The sequence below is a fragment of the Plecotus auritus genome (assembly GCF_963455305.1).
Source record: "Plecotus auritus genome assembly, chromosome: 7".
Taxonomy (NCBI): domain Eukaryota; kingdom Metazoa; phylum Chordata; class Mammalia; order Chiroptera; family Vespertilionidae; genus Plecotus; species Plecotus auritus.
This window is the reverse complement of record NC_137774.1, coordinates 73,529,146-73,547,753: the sequence shown is the minus strand read 5'-3', so window position 1 is coordinate 73,547,753 and position 18,608 is coordinate 73,529,146. Positions and strand designations below refer to the sequence as shown.

At 46.5% G+C, this 18,608-nt stretch overlaps 1 protein-coding gene and 1 pseudogene across 23 annotated transcripts in view; one reads left to right on the top strand and one right to left on the bottom strand.

The window, feature by feature from the left end:
- The window catches only part of ANKS3 (ankyrin repeat and sterile alpha motif domain containing 3), a 39,404-nt gene extending 20,891 nt beyond the window's left edge, over positions 1-18,513 (top strand). For 9 of the 22 annotated variants that reach the window (XM_080680412.1, XM_080680401.1, XM_080680409.1 and 6 more), the window contains 11 exons: positions 5,662-5,820; positions 8,625-8,762; positions 9,263-9,372; positions 11,338-11,514; positions 15,252-15,376; positions 15,864-16,005; positions 16,462-16,634; positions 17,007-17,092; positions 17,597-17,680; positions 17,886-17,976; positions 18,067-18,513. In XM_080680412.1, coding sequence (XP_080536538.1) covers positions 5,662-5,820; positions 8,625-8,762; positions 9,263-9,372; positions 11,338-11,514; positions 15,252-15,376; positions 15,864-16,005; positions 16,462-16,634; positions 17,007-17,092; positions 17,597-17,680; positions 17,886-17,965 — 1,274 coding nt within the window. In that variant the 3' untranslated portion in view covers positions 17,966-17,976; positions 18,067-18,513. Of the gene's footprint in view, positions 1-5,661; positions 5,821-8,624; positions 8,763-9,262; positions 9,373-11,337; positions 11,515-15,251; positions 15,377-15,863; positions 16,006-16,461; positions 16,635-17,006; positions 17,093-17,596; positions 17,681-17,885; positions 17,977-18,046 lie in introns of those variants that run through there. The other 13 variants (XM_080680419.1, XM_080680421.1, XM_080680420.1 and 10 more) reach the window with 6 other exon arrangements.
- LOC308254470 (large ribosomal subunit protein eL18-like) lies at positions 7,725-8,269 on the bottom strand (annotated as a pseudogene). The gene has a single exon. The product of its transcript is annotated as a large ribosomal subunit protein eL18-like (transcript).
- Positions 18,514-18,608: the final 95 nt, after the last annotated feature.

Sequence of the window (18,608 nt, the reverse complement as noted above, 5' to 3'; positions counted from 1 at the left end):
CTAAACATCAGTGGAGCCCAGCCAGCATGGCTCAGTGGTTGAGCGTCAGCCTATGGTTTGATTTCCAGTCAGGGCACATGCCCGAGTTGCGGGTTTGATTCCCGGTGTGGGGCTTGCAGGAGGCAGCTCATCATTGATGATTTCTCTCTCTCTCCCTCTCCCTTCCTCTCTGAATTCAATAAAAAATATATATTTTTAAAAAGATCAATGGTAAACATATCCTTGGATGAGGATTAAAAAAAAATATCTTTCCCTGTGCCCTAGTTATACAAGAATTTATCCATGTTTTCTTCTAGTACTGACATGGTTTCATTGTGTGTGTGTGTGTGTGTGTGTGTGTGTGTGTTAATCCTCACCCGAGGATAATTCTTCCATTGATTTTTAGAGAGAATGGAAGGTGAGGGAGGAGGGCAGGGGGGAGAGAGACAGAGACAGAGACATTGACGTGAGACATTGATTGGTTGTCTCCCATACGTGCCCCGACTGGGCCGGAGATTGAGCCTGCAACCCAGGTACGTGCCCTTGACTAGGAATCAAACCCGAGACTCTGGTGCATGGGCCAGTGTTCTAACCACACCAGCTAGGGGCGACATGGTTTCATTTTTAACATTGAGATCTCTGACTTATTTACACTTTTATTTTCATTTATGGTATGAGGTATGGTTTTCCCCAAATGGCTACCCAGTTGTCCTAGCATCATTTATTTAAAAGTCCACTTTGACCACTTAGTGATCTGAGTGGTTGTTTGTGTTACACGAAATTTCCATTTGTGCCGTGGACTGAGCCACACTGCTTTAATTATAGAGGTTTTTTGTAATATGTTTTACTAGGGCTGGTCTCCTTTGTAGCTTTCCCTTTCCAATGTTTTCCTAGCTATAGCTTGTGTGTGTGTGTGTGTGTGTGTGTGTGTGTGTGTGTGTGTGTGTGAACTTGATTATCAGCTTGCCTAGCTCCTTTAAAAACAGCATGTTGATATTGAGATTGTGGCAAATTTGTAAATTAACTATCCCTTTATGTTGAGGCATCCCATCTAACAAAGGGAGTGTGCTTTTTTTGTGTCTTACAGGAGGGTGTGAAATTTTTCCTCATATGTTTTGCATATAATTTAAATGTATTCCTAAGTGTGTGGTTTTCTTTGTTGCTATTGTAAATGGGGATCCACTACCATCATATCCTCTAACTGCTTATTGTCTGTGAATATGAAGGCTATTGATGTCTGTATACAATTTTTATATTCTTCTGCCTTACTCAGTTATTTCATTGTTTGAGTTAGTTTTATTTATTGATTCTGTAGGGTTTTCCAGGTATATTACCATATAATCTGCAAATAGAGATAGATTTACTACTTCTTTCTGATTGTTATATCTCTGATTTTGTTTGTTTAGTTTCATTGGCTAATACTTCTAGTACAACGTTGAATATAGTGGAGACAGTGGACATTCACTGAGTCCTGACCTTAGCAAAAATGCCACATTAAGTAAGATGCTGACTTAAGAGTAAGATGTGTGTGTGTGTGTGTGTGTGTGTGTGTGTTTATTGATTTTTAGAGAGAGAGGAAGGGAGAGGGAGAGAGAAAGAAATATGGATATGAGAGAGAAACATCAATTGGCTGCCTCCTACACGCCCCCTACTGGGGATCGAGCCAGCAACCCAGGCATGTGCCCTTACTGGGGATGGAACCGATGACCTCTTGGTACATGGAAAAGCACTCAACCAACTGAGCCACATTGGCCAGGTCTCTCTGTGTGTGTATTTTTTAAAATTTATTTATTGTTGACAGAATTACAGATGTCCCCCATTTCCCCTCCTTTAGGTGTGCATGTATTTTTTTTTTTTTCATATTAAAGCATCTGTCATTTCCTTGAGTGTTTTCTACAGAAATAAGTGTTGAATTTTGTCAAAGGCTTTTTCAACATCTATGGAGATGTTTGTGAGTTTTCTCCTTAGATCTGTTAACGTATTATATTAATGAATTTCCTAATAATGAACCAAGTTTATATTCTTGGCATAAATCCTAGCTGGCGTTTTATTTTCCTAATGTGGTGTTGGATTCTGTTTGCTAATGTTTTATTTAGTGTTTTGTATGGCTACTCCAGTGGTCGGCAAACTCTTAGTCAACAGAGCCAAATATCAACAGTACAATGATTGAAATTTCTTTTGAGAGCCAAATTTATTAAACTTAAACTTCTTCTAACGCCACTTCTTCAAAATAGACTCACCCAGGCCGTGGTATTTTGTGGAAGAGCCACACTCAAGGGGCCAAAGAGCCGCATGTGGCTCACGAGCTGCAGTTTGCTGACCACTGGGCACTCATTCATAAGTAATATTGGTCTATGATTTTCTTTTGTTCGGTCTTCATCAGGTATAGGTATCAGTGCTATACTTGCTTCATAAAAACCATCTGGAAGTTTTCCTTCCTTTTTTTGTGCTCTCGAACAATTTTTGCAGCATTGGTGCCCCATGGCCTTTGAAGGTTGGGTAGGATTCTCCTGTGAAACCGTCTTTTGTTTGTGGTTTCTTGATAAGTTTTTCTGTTTCTTCTATAGAAATGGGTATGCCTAAGCTTTCTGATTTCACTGCGGTCCATTTTGGTAACTGTATTTTCCTAGGAAATAATTTCATTCAGGATTTCAAGCTCATGTACATAGAGGTCTGAAAAGAGTAGTTTTTTTCCTTCTTCTTTTAAAAAGTTTCTTCTGTTCCAGTGATTATTTTCCCTTGTCATTTTTCATTTTGCTGGCTTCCATCTCTATCATGTCTCTCTGACTTTTTTTACTTCTTTCTTGATCTCATTCATTCTTTGGTGGTTTTCATACTTCAACACGTCTGGTTCAGTTTTCTTTCTTTTTTAAAAAAATATATATTTTTATTGATTTCAGAGAGAGGAAGAGAAGGGAGAGAGAGATAGAAACATCCATGTTGAGAGAGAATCATCAATTGGCTGCATCCTTCAGGTCCCTACTGGGGATTGAGCCCTCAACCCGCGACCTCCTGGTTCATAGGTCAGTGCTCAACTGCTGAGCCACATTGGCCAGGCATGGTTCTGTTTCAAATCTGTTCTTCATTGGGCACCTGGTGAGATAATCTTTGAATTTTAATTTTGACTATTTTTCCTATTTCTTCCCCTAAGTTCAGTCAGTTTTCTCACCATTGTGTGTGTGTATGTGTGTGTGTGTGTGTGTGTGTGTGTGTGTGTGTGTGTGTGTACATGTGCCTTTTTGTTCTCAGTTTTGAATTTTGGATTTTGGGTTCAGGGTGCCTTTTCCTGTCCTCAGGTGCTATGGAAGGATGTGTAGTTCAGAGTGTCATGTCACAGTTTTTCTGCCTACTCCTCGGTTGAGTTTTGGAGAGCGGGAAGGAATGCATTTTACTTGCTGTGTGTTTGATTCCTGTTTTTTATGTGCTCCCTGTGGTATTTGTGTGTAGGCAGAGATCGCTGGTGCTTCTGCATTTCGCAGACAGAGCTTAGTGGCCTGGCTAGTGCTTGAGTCCTGGTCCAGGAGCTGCCTTCTCCCCAGTGCCAAGGACAGTCTTCTTACTAGGTGGCCTCTTTCTGGAATGGGATGTAGGTGGACCAAGCATTCTGTGTCCTCTGATATAGTTTTGTTTTGCCAGATCCTGAACTTCCCTGCTTGCTTTTTCTCTTCACTACCCTGTTTCCAGAGGTCTCTCCCCAAAAGGCCTTGCTGCTCCTCTGACTGTCCCCTCAGGCCCCATGTGCATTCTTAAGTCACTTCCCCATAGTCATGCTCCACTCCACCAGGATTCTTTTTCAGTATTTTTGCCCATAGAATGGACTTTGTCTTCCCCATCGTCTCTCCTCTATGTGGTTTCTCCTAGATCTGCTTTGTTGCCCACAGAGAATAGAGGTGAGCAAGCCGGCTCTTTCTTTGCTGGAGAGGGTCACCTGTCTGCTCCTCACAGCAGCAGGAACTGTGAAGTTGGTGGTGCTCTCTGCCAGCTAGGTCTTGCTGAAGGTGTGGGATTTGTGAGATTCTCTCTGTGGTTCCTGCTGACTTGTGCAGGTCTGAGAGTATGTGTTGGGAGGTTTAGATTCACGGAGCTGCCTTTTCCCTGGTTCCCCCTCCCTTGTACACTTACTTTTTGTGATTCCATGTTCTGCTTGGGCAGGACCATGTTCTCCTAGTGAGTTGAGTAGGGAACGGTGGGAGTGGTTCACTTGCGTCACTGGCCCGAGTTTGGAACCAGGGTCAGTAACTCCCTGACTTGCCTGGCAGTCTCTGAGAGTTGAGCTCTCATTTCACATCTGAGTGAGCCTTCCCCCTTTCCAGGGTCTGGCTCTGCCCAGCTCTCTTCCTGGCCTCAGGATTGTTTTGTAATAAACACCAGCTCACACGAGTACAGTGGTAATCAGAGACTTCTCTGCATCTCCACCCCTGCTTATCAACTCCAAAATAAGATCATATCAGATGGGAGCCTGATACAAATATATCCATGAATTTTGCCTCTAGGTAGGATGAAATATAGGAAACTATGAACAGCAATAAAACAGTAATATCTGTGGGATACACTGAACATTTAAGCTCAGATGAGTGGTAATTTGAAATACTTCCTAAAACAGCACACACAGCTTGTTTCCTAAGTAATTATTGAGATTGAGAATATAAAATTGCTAAGAAGTCATGATGCTAGATTTATTAAAAATAAAAATAAAAATAAAAAAAGCACCCACAGACCGAGATCACCCCCCAAAAAAAGAAGTCATGATGCTCCAAATGTTTATGAATAGATATTATTTATCTCTTCAACTTAGAACATAATTTATTTCCAATTGTAAATATAATACATGCTTGCTATAAAAAATTCTTCAAACCCCGACAATGAGAGGTATAAGAAATAAGAACTAGCCGAGACCGGTTTGGCTCAGTGGATAGAGCGTCGGCCTGCGGACTGAAAGGTCCCGGGTTCGATTCCGGTCAAGGGCATGTACCTTGGTTGCGGGCACATCCCCAGTGGGGGATGTGCAGGAGGCAGCTGATCGATGTTTCTCTCTCATCGATGTTTCTAGCTCTCTATCCCTCTCCCTTCCTCTCTGTAAAAAAGTCAATAAAATATATTTAAAAAAAAAAAAAAAGAAATAAGAACTAGACTCCCCCTCTTCACAGATGCTTTCAGTTCAGCTCATACTCAGCAAGCTTGCTGTTCCCCCAAATGTCCCCGTAGCCCATCTGAGCAGTGGACTGGCCCATTATGGCATTTAAAAAATATATCTTTTTAAAAAATTTTAAAAAAATGTTCAATTATAGTTGACATTCAGTATTCTCCACCATCTCGACTGTAAATCCCATTACAGCATTTCTTACACATGAAGTCTTGGGGAACTTTGCTGCTTCTTGATTTAAGAAAACAAATTATGGTGATTGTTTTTCAGTTCACTATGAAGATTAGTAAATTAGTCACTCACTCTACAAAGTTTTTTAAAATATATTTTTATTGATTTTAGAGAGAGAGGAAGGGTGAGAGAGAGAAACATCCATCAGCTGCCTCCTGCATGCACCCTGACAGGGGATCGAACCACAGCCTGGGTGTGTGCCCTGACTGGGAATTGAATTGGTGACCTTTTGGTGCATGGGATGATGCTCAACCAACTGAGCCACACTGGACTGGAGAATTGTCTTAATTTTTGTGTTTGACCCACAGAAAAATATGAAGATCTGAGCTCTTCAGATGAATCCTGCCCTGTTCCTCAGAGACAGAGGCCCTGTAGGAAGAAGGGCCTCAGCATCCACGAGGGGCCTCGGGCCTTGGCTAGGATCACAGCCATAGGACTTGGAGGCAAGATCCAGCCATCTTGCTATGGTGAGTATTCCATGTTTCCTGATGGCTTTCTGATAGTTCATGTTTCCTGATGGCTTTCTGATAGTTCCTGTCTGGATGAAAAGGAACAACTCTCAGGTTCGGGTTGGAGCAGCAGCTCAAAGATTCCAAATTGATGACAGTGATAGAAATACATTAGTCAATGGCTAGTTCTTGGGTTTGTGTTCATCCTTTGAGTTTTCTTTTCATTGGTTAAAATTACAAATAACAGCAACAGAAATGTCGCTATGCTCATATTTGATTCATCACATAGTGAGTCAGCTAGTGCAGGAACAGGATGCCATTTGAGTCCCACTTCCGGTCTCTCACTACAGCACCTGGGTGTGATACTTAACACATTTGCAGGCTGGAGATGGATATGCCTCTGGGCCAGGCCAAGGACTCTCTCTTGCTCTTTTCTCAGATGATGGATTTGATGCTCAGACACTTCTGAGAATTGTCGCATGATGCACTTGGTTTCCAGACCTCCCGAGTTTATTCTCAAATTGTCAGTTCCTAAATGTTGAGTGCAGTGCCCTTGGGGAAGGCGGGAGGCACCAATAGTTCTTGGAGCAAGTTGGGTTTTATGCTCACTGGCCTGACCAAGTGGTCATACTTGTGTACAAGACATCTTCTATTGATGTCTATCACCCATCAGTGGCCAGGCCAAGTGCTGGTCTCATGGGCTGCATAGATGGGTCCTCCTCATGAACAGATACCCGTCTTGAGCCTAGGCTTGGAAGAAACCAACTCTCCCAGTCAGAGGAGACCATATTTCAGTCAGGAGTATGTTAGTAACTTGATTTCCTTCTAAGACTCTTGGAAGGAGTCCTAGGTTGGGAACTGGAAGTCTACCTTCTCCTGTTGACCTTGGGGGGTGGGCTGACTGACCACGGGGAAAGGCCTTCCCCCAGCTGCTGGCAAGCTCCTTTTGCAGGATGAGGGCACAGTTCATATCCTTCCTGTCTGGTGTGCTTATAAACACATGGCTCTGGGACATTGGCTGACTTGGTTAGTTTTGAGTGGCAGAGTCTGTTCCTTTTTGAGGAGTCCATGCTACCTGTCCCACCCTGAGATAGATAGGGGCATAGGAAGCACGGGCCTTCCCTGAGGCAGGGTGTAATTAACCTGTGTAGCTATACGACAGATGCTTTTATTAAATGGAACTCTTTCAAGTTATCAAATAATCCATGGCTGAAGTCCATTTGTACACTGTTCTTTTTATGCACCCACAGAGAAGGCTGGAAGAATGTTCACCAAAATAATGATGGTAGTTGACTTGGTTGTGGCGTTTCAGGAGAGTTTTCTTCTCACAACTTGTGATATTTACATTTTTTATCAGTAATATAGTCTTTGCCAACAATTAAAGAACATTTTAAAATAATGTGCAGGTTTTAAAAAGCGTTGATAACTACAAAAAGGTATAAAGAAGAAAATAAGTTAGATATGGCTTTGTTAGCCAGTCTGTTTTATGCAAATAAACGTACTTTCTGTGGGGAAGGGGCAGGGCAAAATGGCAATGGAACTCTCTGGTTTGTGTTCTGCCTTTACTCCTTGTTTTCTTGCAGGCAGATATGTCCAAAGGTTGTATAGTTTGGTGTTACTATAGTTAATTTTTAGCCCAGGGCCTCCAACCTTCCTGCTTAGCCAGATCTATTTTTGACTGGGGTTGACTGACCCGAAGAGGAAACCCTTAGATTGCCTTTGCCCCTTAGATGCCAGGGACCATAAAGGCTGGCATGTGAGATTAGATGCTTCCAGCTAAAAGGTACACTTTTTCCTTTGCTCAGGAGTCTGTAAACACAGCTTACCATTTCCTACTCTCGCCTTTTTTTTTTTGCATCTAAAAGCTTCTTAATTACAAGGTAAGATCTGGGGTTATTTTTTTTGTAGCTGTAGCTAACCTGTCAGCCTCTTGGACATTTGAACTTCCAGCCCTTGGATCGTACGTAGGGTTTGGTCTGGCTGTGAGGCATTCCTGGGACCTTGCTGAAATGCTTGTACACTCCGAGGCACTTGCATGCGCCAGAAAGCAAGGTAGGGCCACAGCCCTTGGGAGAATCCAGGGCCAGCTGGTCGAAGGTGAGGATCCTGCCCCTGGTCTTAAGGATGCGGCTACAGGAGGCTGCTCACACAAAGTGCACACACCTCCAGTCTGGGCACCTTGCAGATACGCACGCACATCATGGGTTACAGTCCCTACATCCGCAGCAGTTTTGGCCTCCAGGCTGGAAGCTTCATCTTCCGGACCATCCGAGAAAGGGACAGAGGAGGCCGGTTGGTACGACTCGAACAATCTATTCAGCACCACTTGGTTGAAGGTGGAGTTGGTTTGTCTGGCCAAAAAGCTGTATAGCTTGACCAACAGCCTTAGGAAGATGTCCTGGATCTTGGGCTCCTTGTGCCGAACTTTTCAGTCTTTGTTGGTGTTGTGGCAGATGTCGACTCCCATGATGGCCCATTTCCTTCTTTTTCATTTGGAAAAGAAATAGCATAATGTGGGAGAGGGCACCAGGCTTGACCAGGTGCTTTGACTCCACCATGCTCTTGCTATGGGACACAGGATTGTCTCTCAGCTCCTCGGAGCCGGTCTCCTCGCCTGCAGACTGCACATGACATTATGTCCAGGTTACTGTGGCGAGTAGATGAGGTTATGGCCAGGAAGATACAATTTTCCTTCCTGCCTGCCTAGATCCTGGGTCTTCCCTTATGCTGAGGTCCCTCTGAGGAGGTGGTCACATTTGGAAGGAGGAACTTTTCTTCCCTTTTGTGTTCATGTGCGTTTATGTACCCCATTCTGTTCACAGAGCAGGTGCCTCCACGGGGCTATGTCACCTTCAACAGTAGTGATGAGAACCCCCTAGAAGGAGGGGGCTTCTGCTACAGGGATGTCACTTCCCCCATCAACGACCGGGACGTGGAGAGCAGCAGCAGCAGCAGCCGGGGTATGTGTGCCACCCCTACCCATCCTGCTGGGACTCAGGTGCTGTGATGAGTCTCTCTGGTAGAGGATGAGAGGGTGAAAGACATAGAAGACCCTGGCTCTTTGGAGGAGAACCTGGCATGGCCCAGAGAAAAGCAGCTTCCAGCCAATGTCTCTGTGCCTGTGTGCAGGGTCTGGGGGAGTTGTTCCTGACAGGTTTAGCTTCTTGATAGATGAGCCCAAAGGGAATGTCTTTGCTATAATACATGTATCATCCATTCAGCAGCTGTTTACTGAGTGCTCTGTGTGCCAGTCATTACTCTGAATGCTTGGGTTTACCAGTGAACAGAACAGACAAAAACCCTGTCTGTGTGTGTAGAGGGGAGGGGTCAGGCCAGGCCATCAGCATGAAACACAGTAAACTAAGGAGTTGGTAAGTGCTGTGGATGAAACAGCTCAGGCTCTGGGGAGTCACTGTGTGTGCGACCTATAATCAGGCGTCCTTGTCTTCACTGTTGGCAGAAGAGCAGGCCTTCTGTGCCCACCTTGGGGCTGTGCGGAGCAGCAGCAGCAGCGAGGGCCTGGCGAGAGCCCCAGGAGTCAGCAGCGAGGCCTCTTTGGAGAGCAATGAGGTAAGGCCTCTCCTAATTTCTTATCTCTCATCTCCTTCCCCCTTTTTTTTTGGTGTCACAGGGGATGCTAACAGTTAATTTGAGATGACAAGGCTCATAACAAGGACTTAATGCATGTCTGTGCTGTGTTAGGACATACAAGGTTCGGGGCTACTATCTAGGAGAACCACCTGGGATTAGGTCACCTCAGTAGAAGCCTCTGTGTAGCAGGTGGGGCGAGTTTCAAATCTTGTGAGGGAAGTGGCACAGATTGAGAGTAGAAGCTGGAATCATGGGGCAGAGAGCAGTTTGGACGCAGCCACGTCAGCTGCAAGATTTTCAATGTTACTTTATTTTTTGAGCAAAGGGATTTGTCCAAGGTTCCACAACTACTTAGTAACAGACCTGGGATATGAACCCAGCTCTAGATAACCCCAAAGCTCATGCACTCTTCCTCTACCCATTTTTTTTTTAATCCTCACCCAAGGATATATTTTTTCCATTGATATTTATAGAGTGTGGGAGAGAGGGAGGGTGGGAGAGAGAGAGAAACATTGATGTGAGAGAGACACATCAATTGGTTGCCTCTCACATGCACCCCAACTTGGGCCAGGGACCAAACCTGTAACCCAGGTATGTGCCCTTGACCGGAAATCAAACTTTCTGCCTTTCGGTGTGCTGGCCAACACTCCTAACCACTGAGCAACACCAGCCCAGGGCCTTTTTTTTTTATTCCCATTTCCCCACCCCTCTCCCCTTTGGTAACCATTAGCTTGTTCTCTATATCTGTAGTTCTGTTCCTGTTTTGTTCGTTTTTGGAGTTATATATAAAGTGAAATCATATGGTATGTCTTTCTCTGACTTATTTTACTTAGCATAATATCCTCTAGGTCCATCCATATTGTTACAGATAGCAAGATTTCATTCTTTTATTTTTTTTTTAAATATGTTTTTATTGACTTTTTTCTTTTTAGAGAGAGAGGAAAGGAGAGGGAGAGATAGAAACATCTATGAGAAACATTGATTGGCTGCCTCCCACATGGCCCCTACTGGGAATCAAGCCCACAACAGGGCATATGCCCTGAACAGGAATTGAACCGGTGACCTCTTGGTACATAGGACAACGCTCAACCAACTGAGCCATACTGGCTGGGTAGATTTTATTCTTTTTTATTGCTGAGTAATATTCCATTGCATATACATACCACATCTTTTTTTATCTATTCATCTGTTGAATACCTAGGTTGCTTCCATATCTAAGCTATTTATTAGTAACTAGAGGCCTGGTGCAAAAAATCCTTGCACTTGCGGTGTGGGGGGCGTCCCTTAGCCTGGCCTGTGCCCTTGTTGTCCAGGAGTCCTCAGGGGATGTCCGACTGCCAGCTTCGGCCCGTGCCCCATGGGGAGCGGGCCTAAGCCACCAGGTGGACATCCTTAGTGCTGCCTTGGAGGTAGGAGAGGCTCCCACTACTGCTGCTGGGCTCGCCAGCCGTGAGCTCGGCTTCTGGCTGAGCGGGGCTCCCCCTGTGGGAGCGCACTGACCACTGGGGGGCAGCTCCTGCATTGAGCGTCTTCCCCTTGATGGCCAGTGTGCATCATAGCAACCAGTTGTTCCACTGTTCGGTCAATTTGCCTATTAGCCTTTTATTATATAGGATACTGCAGTGAATATAGGGGCACATACATATTTTCGAATTAGGGTTTTTTTCTTCAGATAAATACTCAGAACAGGTAATTGCTAGATCATATGGCAGCTCTATTTTTAATTATTTCAGAAATTTCCATATTGGCTGCACCAATTTACAATCCCACCAATAGTGTCTGAGGGTTCCTTTTTCTCCACTTACTCACCAACATTTTTTATTGACTTATTGATGATAGCCTTTCTGACAGGTGTGAGGTGATATCTCACTGTGGTTTTAATTTGTGTTTCCCTGATGATTAGTTTTTCAGTGTTACTTTAAACACACACACCTCTTGCCATAGGATTCAGATAATGCACGTAAAAGCTCGGCTCGCAAGCAAACTAAAAGTTATATGAAGACCAAGAATCGCTACAGCAACAGTGACAACCAATGGCCTCCCAGCACTGGGACTTCTGGGGCAGCTTGTTCCCCAGGATCTACCCCCCAGACTGAGAGATTCCCCTATGCAGGACCCCAGGTAAGGCCATTTGTGAAACTAGTAGTTACATTCTGTGATTTGTGAGGTATTATTTGTGTGCTTACCGTGGGCCAAGCACTGTTAAGAGAGTGTGGTGGCTTTTCCCCAAATGACCTGTAAAGCTTCGTGGGCTAAGAGGATTCCTAACGTCGGAGGTGCTGGTGGGAGGGTTTGTGCCTATCCCTTCCCATAGGAGAGATCTGTCTCCCTTTGATTACCATGCTCATTTCTATACTTGACTCAGCCCCCCTGAGCTTTCAGGAGATGCAGAGACAAAGTGGCACATAGTAACAAAAATTGCTGTTTCTGCCTTCCTCATTATGGGTCACTCTGGCTAAGCAATATCTTTTTTTTTTTTTTTTTTAAATATATTTTATTGATTTTTTACAGAGAGAAAGGGAGAGGGATAGAGAGTTAGAAACATCGATAAGAGAGAAACATCGATCAGCTGCCTCCTGCACACCCCCTACTGGGGATGTGCCCGCAACCAAGGTACATGCCCTTGACCGGAATCGAACCTTGGACCCTTCAGTCCCCAGGCCGACGCTCTATCCACTGAGCCAAACCGGTTTTGGCTAAGCAATATCTTGGGGTTTACAGGTGTGACATAACAGCTCAACTGTCTAATGTGTGTTTATCGAGTTCTCTTGCCCTCAGTGGGCATAGGTGATACAAGATGAAATACAGGTAAGTACTTGCCATTTATTTGTTCAAGTCACAGCTCTGCTGTTCACTAGAAGCCTATGATTTTGCTGGCTTCTCCTTGCCCCAACCCATCCCCTGGGAGCTATCTCCAGGGCCTGTATTCCCAGGTTCTGCAAGCAACTACACCACTCAAGTCCTTAAATGCATGTTGATTGGAGAGTTGTTTGAATCTTAAAAGCTGTTACAGAAAGTACGTTGAAGAAAATGATGGAGTAACAACTTTTGAAAATTTGCTCCTCTGTTAAAGGCAACATTGAAACTGGCAAAAGTGGTCAGAATCAACTTTTTCCCAGAAACTTGTAAATCAAACTAAAGGCTTGCAGCAACCTGGAGAGTGTTTATTCAAGAGAAATGACTGACTCTCAGTGAGAACTGTGAGCTTTTAGCATTTTAACTTGCCCTAGTCCCATTCTTCCACTCTCCAATGCCACGGTAGCTGTGACAGCCAATGGAGGGGGTAGAGCAGAGCTGGAGTGCTTTCAGAGTTTCATTCCAAAGAATTGGCATTACTAGACTATCTGATGGTTCCCTCGAAGACATGCTTATTATAAGACCGTATTAATGTCTCTCTCTCATCGATGTTTCTAACTCTCTATCCCTCTCCCTTCCTCTCTGTAAAAAAATCAATAAAATATATATATATATATATATATTTTTTAAATATATTTTATTGATATTTTACAGAGAGGAAGGGAGAGTGATAGAGAGTTAGAAACATCGATGAGAGAGAAACATCGATCAACTGCCTCCTGCATACCTCCCACTGGGGATGTGCCCGCAACCAAGGTACATGCCCTTGACCGGAATCGAACCCGGGACCCTTCAGTCCGCAGGCCGACGCTCTATCCACTGAGCCAAACCGGTTTCGGCTAAAATATATATTTTTAAAAAAGACCATATTATAAGACTCAGAGCTTATCTACTCAACAACAAAAGTCCTCTCATTGAAGGATGTGTATTGAAAATAATACAGGGAAATGTTTTGACTTTGCAGCTGTCTGAGGTATTGGATAACAGCTTGGGTGAAAGATTAACCACAAAGCTTAAAAGGAATATCTGGGGAAGGAGATGTCCATAGGAGCTTTGAAAAGCTCTGACTTATTCCTGGGAATCTAAGAGGCACATATGTGCTCATGACTGTGTATGGTCAAGAGTACCTGAGAGTACCTCAGACGCTTTTGAGTTTTGAGCAAGCAGGAAGTGAAGGCTGGGCAGAATTGTCCTCTGCCTGCTGAGTGCTGAGTATGTGCCCCAGCGAGCACGCAGAGCTGTTCAGCAAAGGCTGGCATGTATTGGTTTTGGTGGTTAGCAGATCTCTGTCCAGGCCTCAGCTGACCACTAAGCTAACTGAGTAGAGACTTCAGTAGCCACAGACCCGAAGGAACACAGACAACAAACCCCAGAGGGAGGAGAAGTAGCTCTCCAGAGCTGCCGCATAAAAATGTCCAGTTTTCAACTGAAAAAATATATGCAGAGAACAAGGAAGAATAAGTAATAAATAGTAAGAAAGGCAACAGTAGAAGCTGTCCCAGAGAAAGTCCAGACATTGGACTTAAAGTCAAAGACTTTAAATAAGTTTTTAAAAATAATGTTTCAAGAGCTAAAGGAAACCGCATCTAAATAGAAAATAACGAAGTGATAGAAATAAAAATGAACTAAATAGAAATTCTGGAATTGAAAAGTATAATAACTGAAATGAAAATTTCACCAGAGGGGCTCAAGAGCAGATTTGAGCACACAGAAGAATCAGAAACTTGACATAGACCAGTTGAAATTATACAATTTGAGAAACAGAAAGAAGAATGAAGAAACATGAGCAGAAACCTGTGAGCCACCATCAAGTATACCAACATGCACATATGGTGTTCCAGAAGAAGAGGGAGAGGAAAGCAGAAAAAATGTTTTAAAAAATAGCCAAATCTCCCAGATTTAATAGAAACATGAATCTGCCCATCCAAGAAGCTAAATGAACTCTAAGTAAGTTAAACTCAGGTCCACATCTAGACCAACATAATCGAGCTGTCAAAAAAAAAAAAAAAAAAGAGAATCTTGAAGGAAGAAAAATGACTCATTGCCCCGAAAGGATTTGCAATCAGATTAACAGCCAATTTCCCCATCAGAAACAAGAAAGACATTTGACGACATAGTCAAAGTACTGAAAGAAAAATAACCAAGAATGCTGTATTCAGCCCTAACTGGTTTGGCTCAGTGGGTAGAGCATCAGCCTGCAGACTGAAGGGTCCCAGGTTCGATTCCGGTCAAGGGCATGTACCTTGGTTGTGGGCACATCCCCAGTGGGGGGTGTGCAGGAGGCAGCTGATCGATGTTTCTCTCTCATCAATGTTTCTAACTCTCTATCTCTCTCCCTTCCCCTCTGTACAAAATCAAAAAAAAAAAAAAAAAGAATGCTGTATTCAGCAAAAACTGCCCTTCAAAAGTGAAGCAGAAATTAAGACCAGCCCCAGGTAAACAAAGTCTAAGAGAATTTGTTGTTAGCAGACCTGCTCTGCAGGAAACACTAAAGGTGTCCTTCAGGCTGAAATGAAAAGACACTAGATCCAAAGACACAAATAGGTGTCTCTGGACTCCTCGCTCTCTCTGAGGGCATAGAGAGGAGGGGCAGTATGGGCCTTCTGCCTGCAGTCAAGTCACTGTCCCATTGCTGAACTTGGGGGATCAGCAGGGCTCAGATCTCCCCCTTAAAAGCGATCTCACAGCCCTACTAGTGTGGCTCAATGGTTGAGCATCGACCTATGAACCAAGAGGCCACAGTTCAATTCCTGGTCAGGGCACAGGCCCAGGTTGCAGACTCTATCCCCAGTAGGGGGCATGGAGGAGGCAGCTAATCAATGCTTCTCTTTCTTCCTCTTTGAAATTAATAAAAATATATTTTAAAAAAATTAAAAGTGACCTCACGAATGCACACTTAGCAGGAGAAAAGTGGCTCCACCTTGCATCATGTGCCTTTTTTTGTCCCCATGTCTTTGTGACCTGCCCATTCTCTGACCTGCCCTGGCCTCTCTGCCCACTAGGACCTTGCCACACTGTTGGAGCAGATAGGGTGTCTGAAGTACCTGCAGCTGTTTGAGGAACAGGACGTGGACCTTCGAATCTTCCTGACCCTCACTGAGAGCGACCTGAAAGAAATCGGCATCACGTGAGTCCAGAGGGGCCATCTGTGGCTGCATGCCCCTTGTTTCTGGGACCGTCTGATGTTGCAGCTTTCCAACATTTGGAGAGAAAGAGCTGCCCTCTTTAGAGGTCAGCTGTCTTCTCCATTCCTAGATGTAGATGGCCTGAGTCTTGTGGCTCCTCAAGCTGGCCCGGCTCAGTGCTATATTCAGGGAACCCAGACATTTTCTGCCTGTTCACTTTTGAGAACTTTCCAAGTTGGCAAACATAGCCTGGGCCAGCTGGCTAGTTCCCTACTTAGTGAAAGCAGCAGCCTGGCTGGGACTGGGACCTGGTGCAGGGGGGCTCCAGTGAGGTCATCATTTCTTATAACCCTTTGTTTCTGTCCTCTGCTGTAGGTCCTGGGACTACCCTCCCCATTCAAGGATCTTTCCTAGGGAAACTATGGTCTGTGGAGCTTTCAGGCACATGGCAAATGCTGATCCAAGTTCTTTCCGCATTCCCCCTGATAGGTTGTTTGGACCCAAGAGGAAGATGACTTCTGCCATTGCCCGCTGGCACAGTAGTGCCCGCCCCCCCAGTGACGCCCTGGAGCTGGCCTATGCCGACAGGCTGGAAGCTGAGATGCAGGAGCTCGCCATCCAGCTGCACAAAGTAGGTGGGGGGCAGAGGGTGGGAGGGTATGTGCAGAAATGGCAAGAGAGGTGTCTGGAGACACACACCTGCAGAGAAGGACAGTGATAGGACAGTGAGGGCAGAAAGCATGACAGCTCTGACCGTGAAGGGGAGATATGCAGGCAGGCCCACAGGAAGAGGTCCAGAAAGGTATGGGACATTAGGTGGAGGTCAGGTGGACGTCCACAGGAGAGGAGAGAGGGTGAGGCCAGAAAATAAGAGGCGTGGACCCCAGTGGGCTCACAGGAAGGGACCCAAAGCACGGGAGGCTCCAAGGTAGAAACAGGCCTCCCATTCCAGGAGGGACAGGTAGAGACAGAGGATGGGGGTGGTTCCCAGCCATGGCCTAGGGGCCTGTGTCTCCTGCATCCTTGGCCAACTTGCCTGCCCCATCTGCTGGCCTGCCAGCCCCACCTCCCACCTCTCCCTCTCCAGCGCTGTGAGGAGGTGGAGACCATGCGGGGCCAGGTATCCCAGGAGCAGGAGCTGCGGGCTGTGGTGGAGAGCTGCCTCCTGGAGCAGGACAGCACCCGCAAGGACATCCTTGCCCAGCTGCAGGAGACCTGGGCCCTGGCCCAGGATGCTGCTCTCATCCTGGACCAGCTACAGTGAGTAGGCACCTGAGCTGATCGAGTTCCCTCCAGATTCTTCAATCAAGGATTTGCTTTCAGGACCTCCTGAGTCACTCCTTGCCCCTCCCCCACCACCCCCTCCCCCATTTCACTCTAGCTATTCCTCCCTCCAATGTAGACCAGGCAGAAGTAGGGCCATGAAAATCTGCATACCCTACGCAAGCTCTCTGCCTGGGTCTTGGCGAGACCTTATCAGTGTGGGTGGGTGCAGGGGGTGCTTGCCAAGGCCAGGAAGGTGGGCTCTGGGGACATTCGAAAGTGGGAATGTCTGCCATCCCCTGCCCTCTGGGACCATGGAAGGCAGTTGCCAGGCTTTCCCCTTACCAGCACTGGTCTTGTGTTCTGCAGAGCCTGTCAGGCTGAGCTGTCAGCCCGAGTGAAGCAAGACGAGTCCCCTCTGGGGGCCACCCTAGGCCCAGCCCTCCCTACAGCTGGTAAGGAGAGCAGTGTCCTGGGCCAGGACTGGGCAGAGATGCGTCCTCAGGCTGGGTTTTACCACTTATCTCGATGGTTATCACCTTTACACTCCCAGGTCCCTTTGCAAACACAATCCCAGACTCGAGGGTGAGGGCACACTATCCTCCTCAGCCCATTTCCTTAATGTCCCTCCTGGTGGTTGGAGGCAAATCCCTTGGTCCACTGTGGCTGTGCTTTCCAAGACCTCGAGTGACTTCGGCAGCCTCCAGTTGGAGCCCAGGCTGGGTCCACCCCAGGGCGTAGCCTCACAGGAGGCCAGTGACCCCCACACTTTCATTCCTGGGGCCAGGCACTGACCAGCAGTTACTGCTTTGGGTAAGCAAGCAGAACCTATTTTGATGTAACAAGGGGGTCACACAGGCACTGACAGTTGGGTGGGTCTCCTGGTCACAACAGTTCAGGACAGAGGCCGGGCCTGTGAGCACACAGACCACAGGCTCACCCAGCCTTCTGCCCCATAGACTCCAAAGGCTGGCAGGCCTCCCTGCAGGCCCTGAGCCTCCCCGAGCTGTCGGGAGCATTGGAGGACCGAGTTCATGAGATGGGTGAGTCTCTGGGAGGACAGCCAGTGACCCTCACCCCTGCCCAGGGACCAGACAGGAGTAACAGGAAGAGCCCTTAAGCTTAGACCCCTAGGGCAGCCCCACTACAACCTACTGACCTTCCAGGTCATCCATTACTAGTGCCCCCCGAGGCACACCTTCTTCCCATTGCCCACACTTGCAAAGCAGACTCTATTCCCATCCTCAGGGCGAGTGCTGTGCTCGGTGACCCAGGGCCTGGAGAAGCTGCAGGCGCTGAATGGGAAAGAGAACTGGCGGGAGCCTTAGTCTGAGGGATGGTGAGTATCAGCCCAGGACCCAATCTGGGATAGCAGGGTCCGCTGGGAGCTGAGCGAACGCCCACTTCAGTCTTCCCTTTTCCTTTTCAGAATCTGACGTTGGGTGACTGATCCACCCTGAAGCTGTGTGCCCGGAAGACAGGAGGGCAGTGAGAGGGCAGTTGCAGCAGCCCAGGTCCCAGCTGGGGCCAGAGGATCGGCCCTTGGGAACAGCTGGCAGAGAGACAGGACCAGGCTGTGGCCGGTGCCAGGCAGCAAGGCCCCCACAGAAGCAGGACGAGGGCCTTGCCCTGAACCTGGTGGTAAGGCCCAGAGCAGACAGGACCTTAGGGGGAGAGCGTGTCCCCATACCCCACAGACACCACTCAGATTTGCCCTGATGGGTGAGGACGGGCGTCTGGGCAGCATATGTCATTTGCTGGAAAATAAATGTAAGATCAGCTGGTGAGGGGCTCAGTTCTGGTCACATAACATGTAGTACTGGCTAACATAGCAAAGCAAGGGGAAAGCCATACCAGGGGTCCAGGCTTCCTTGCCAGGACAGAGAATACTGTGCTTATAGGGGTGCTGACTTGGTGACCCCTCCTGCCCCATGGTCCCCAGCAGCTAGGGCTTTTTGCTCAGAGCCCCCG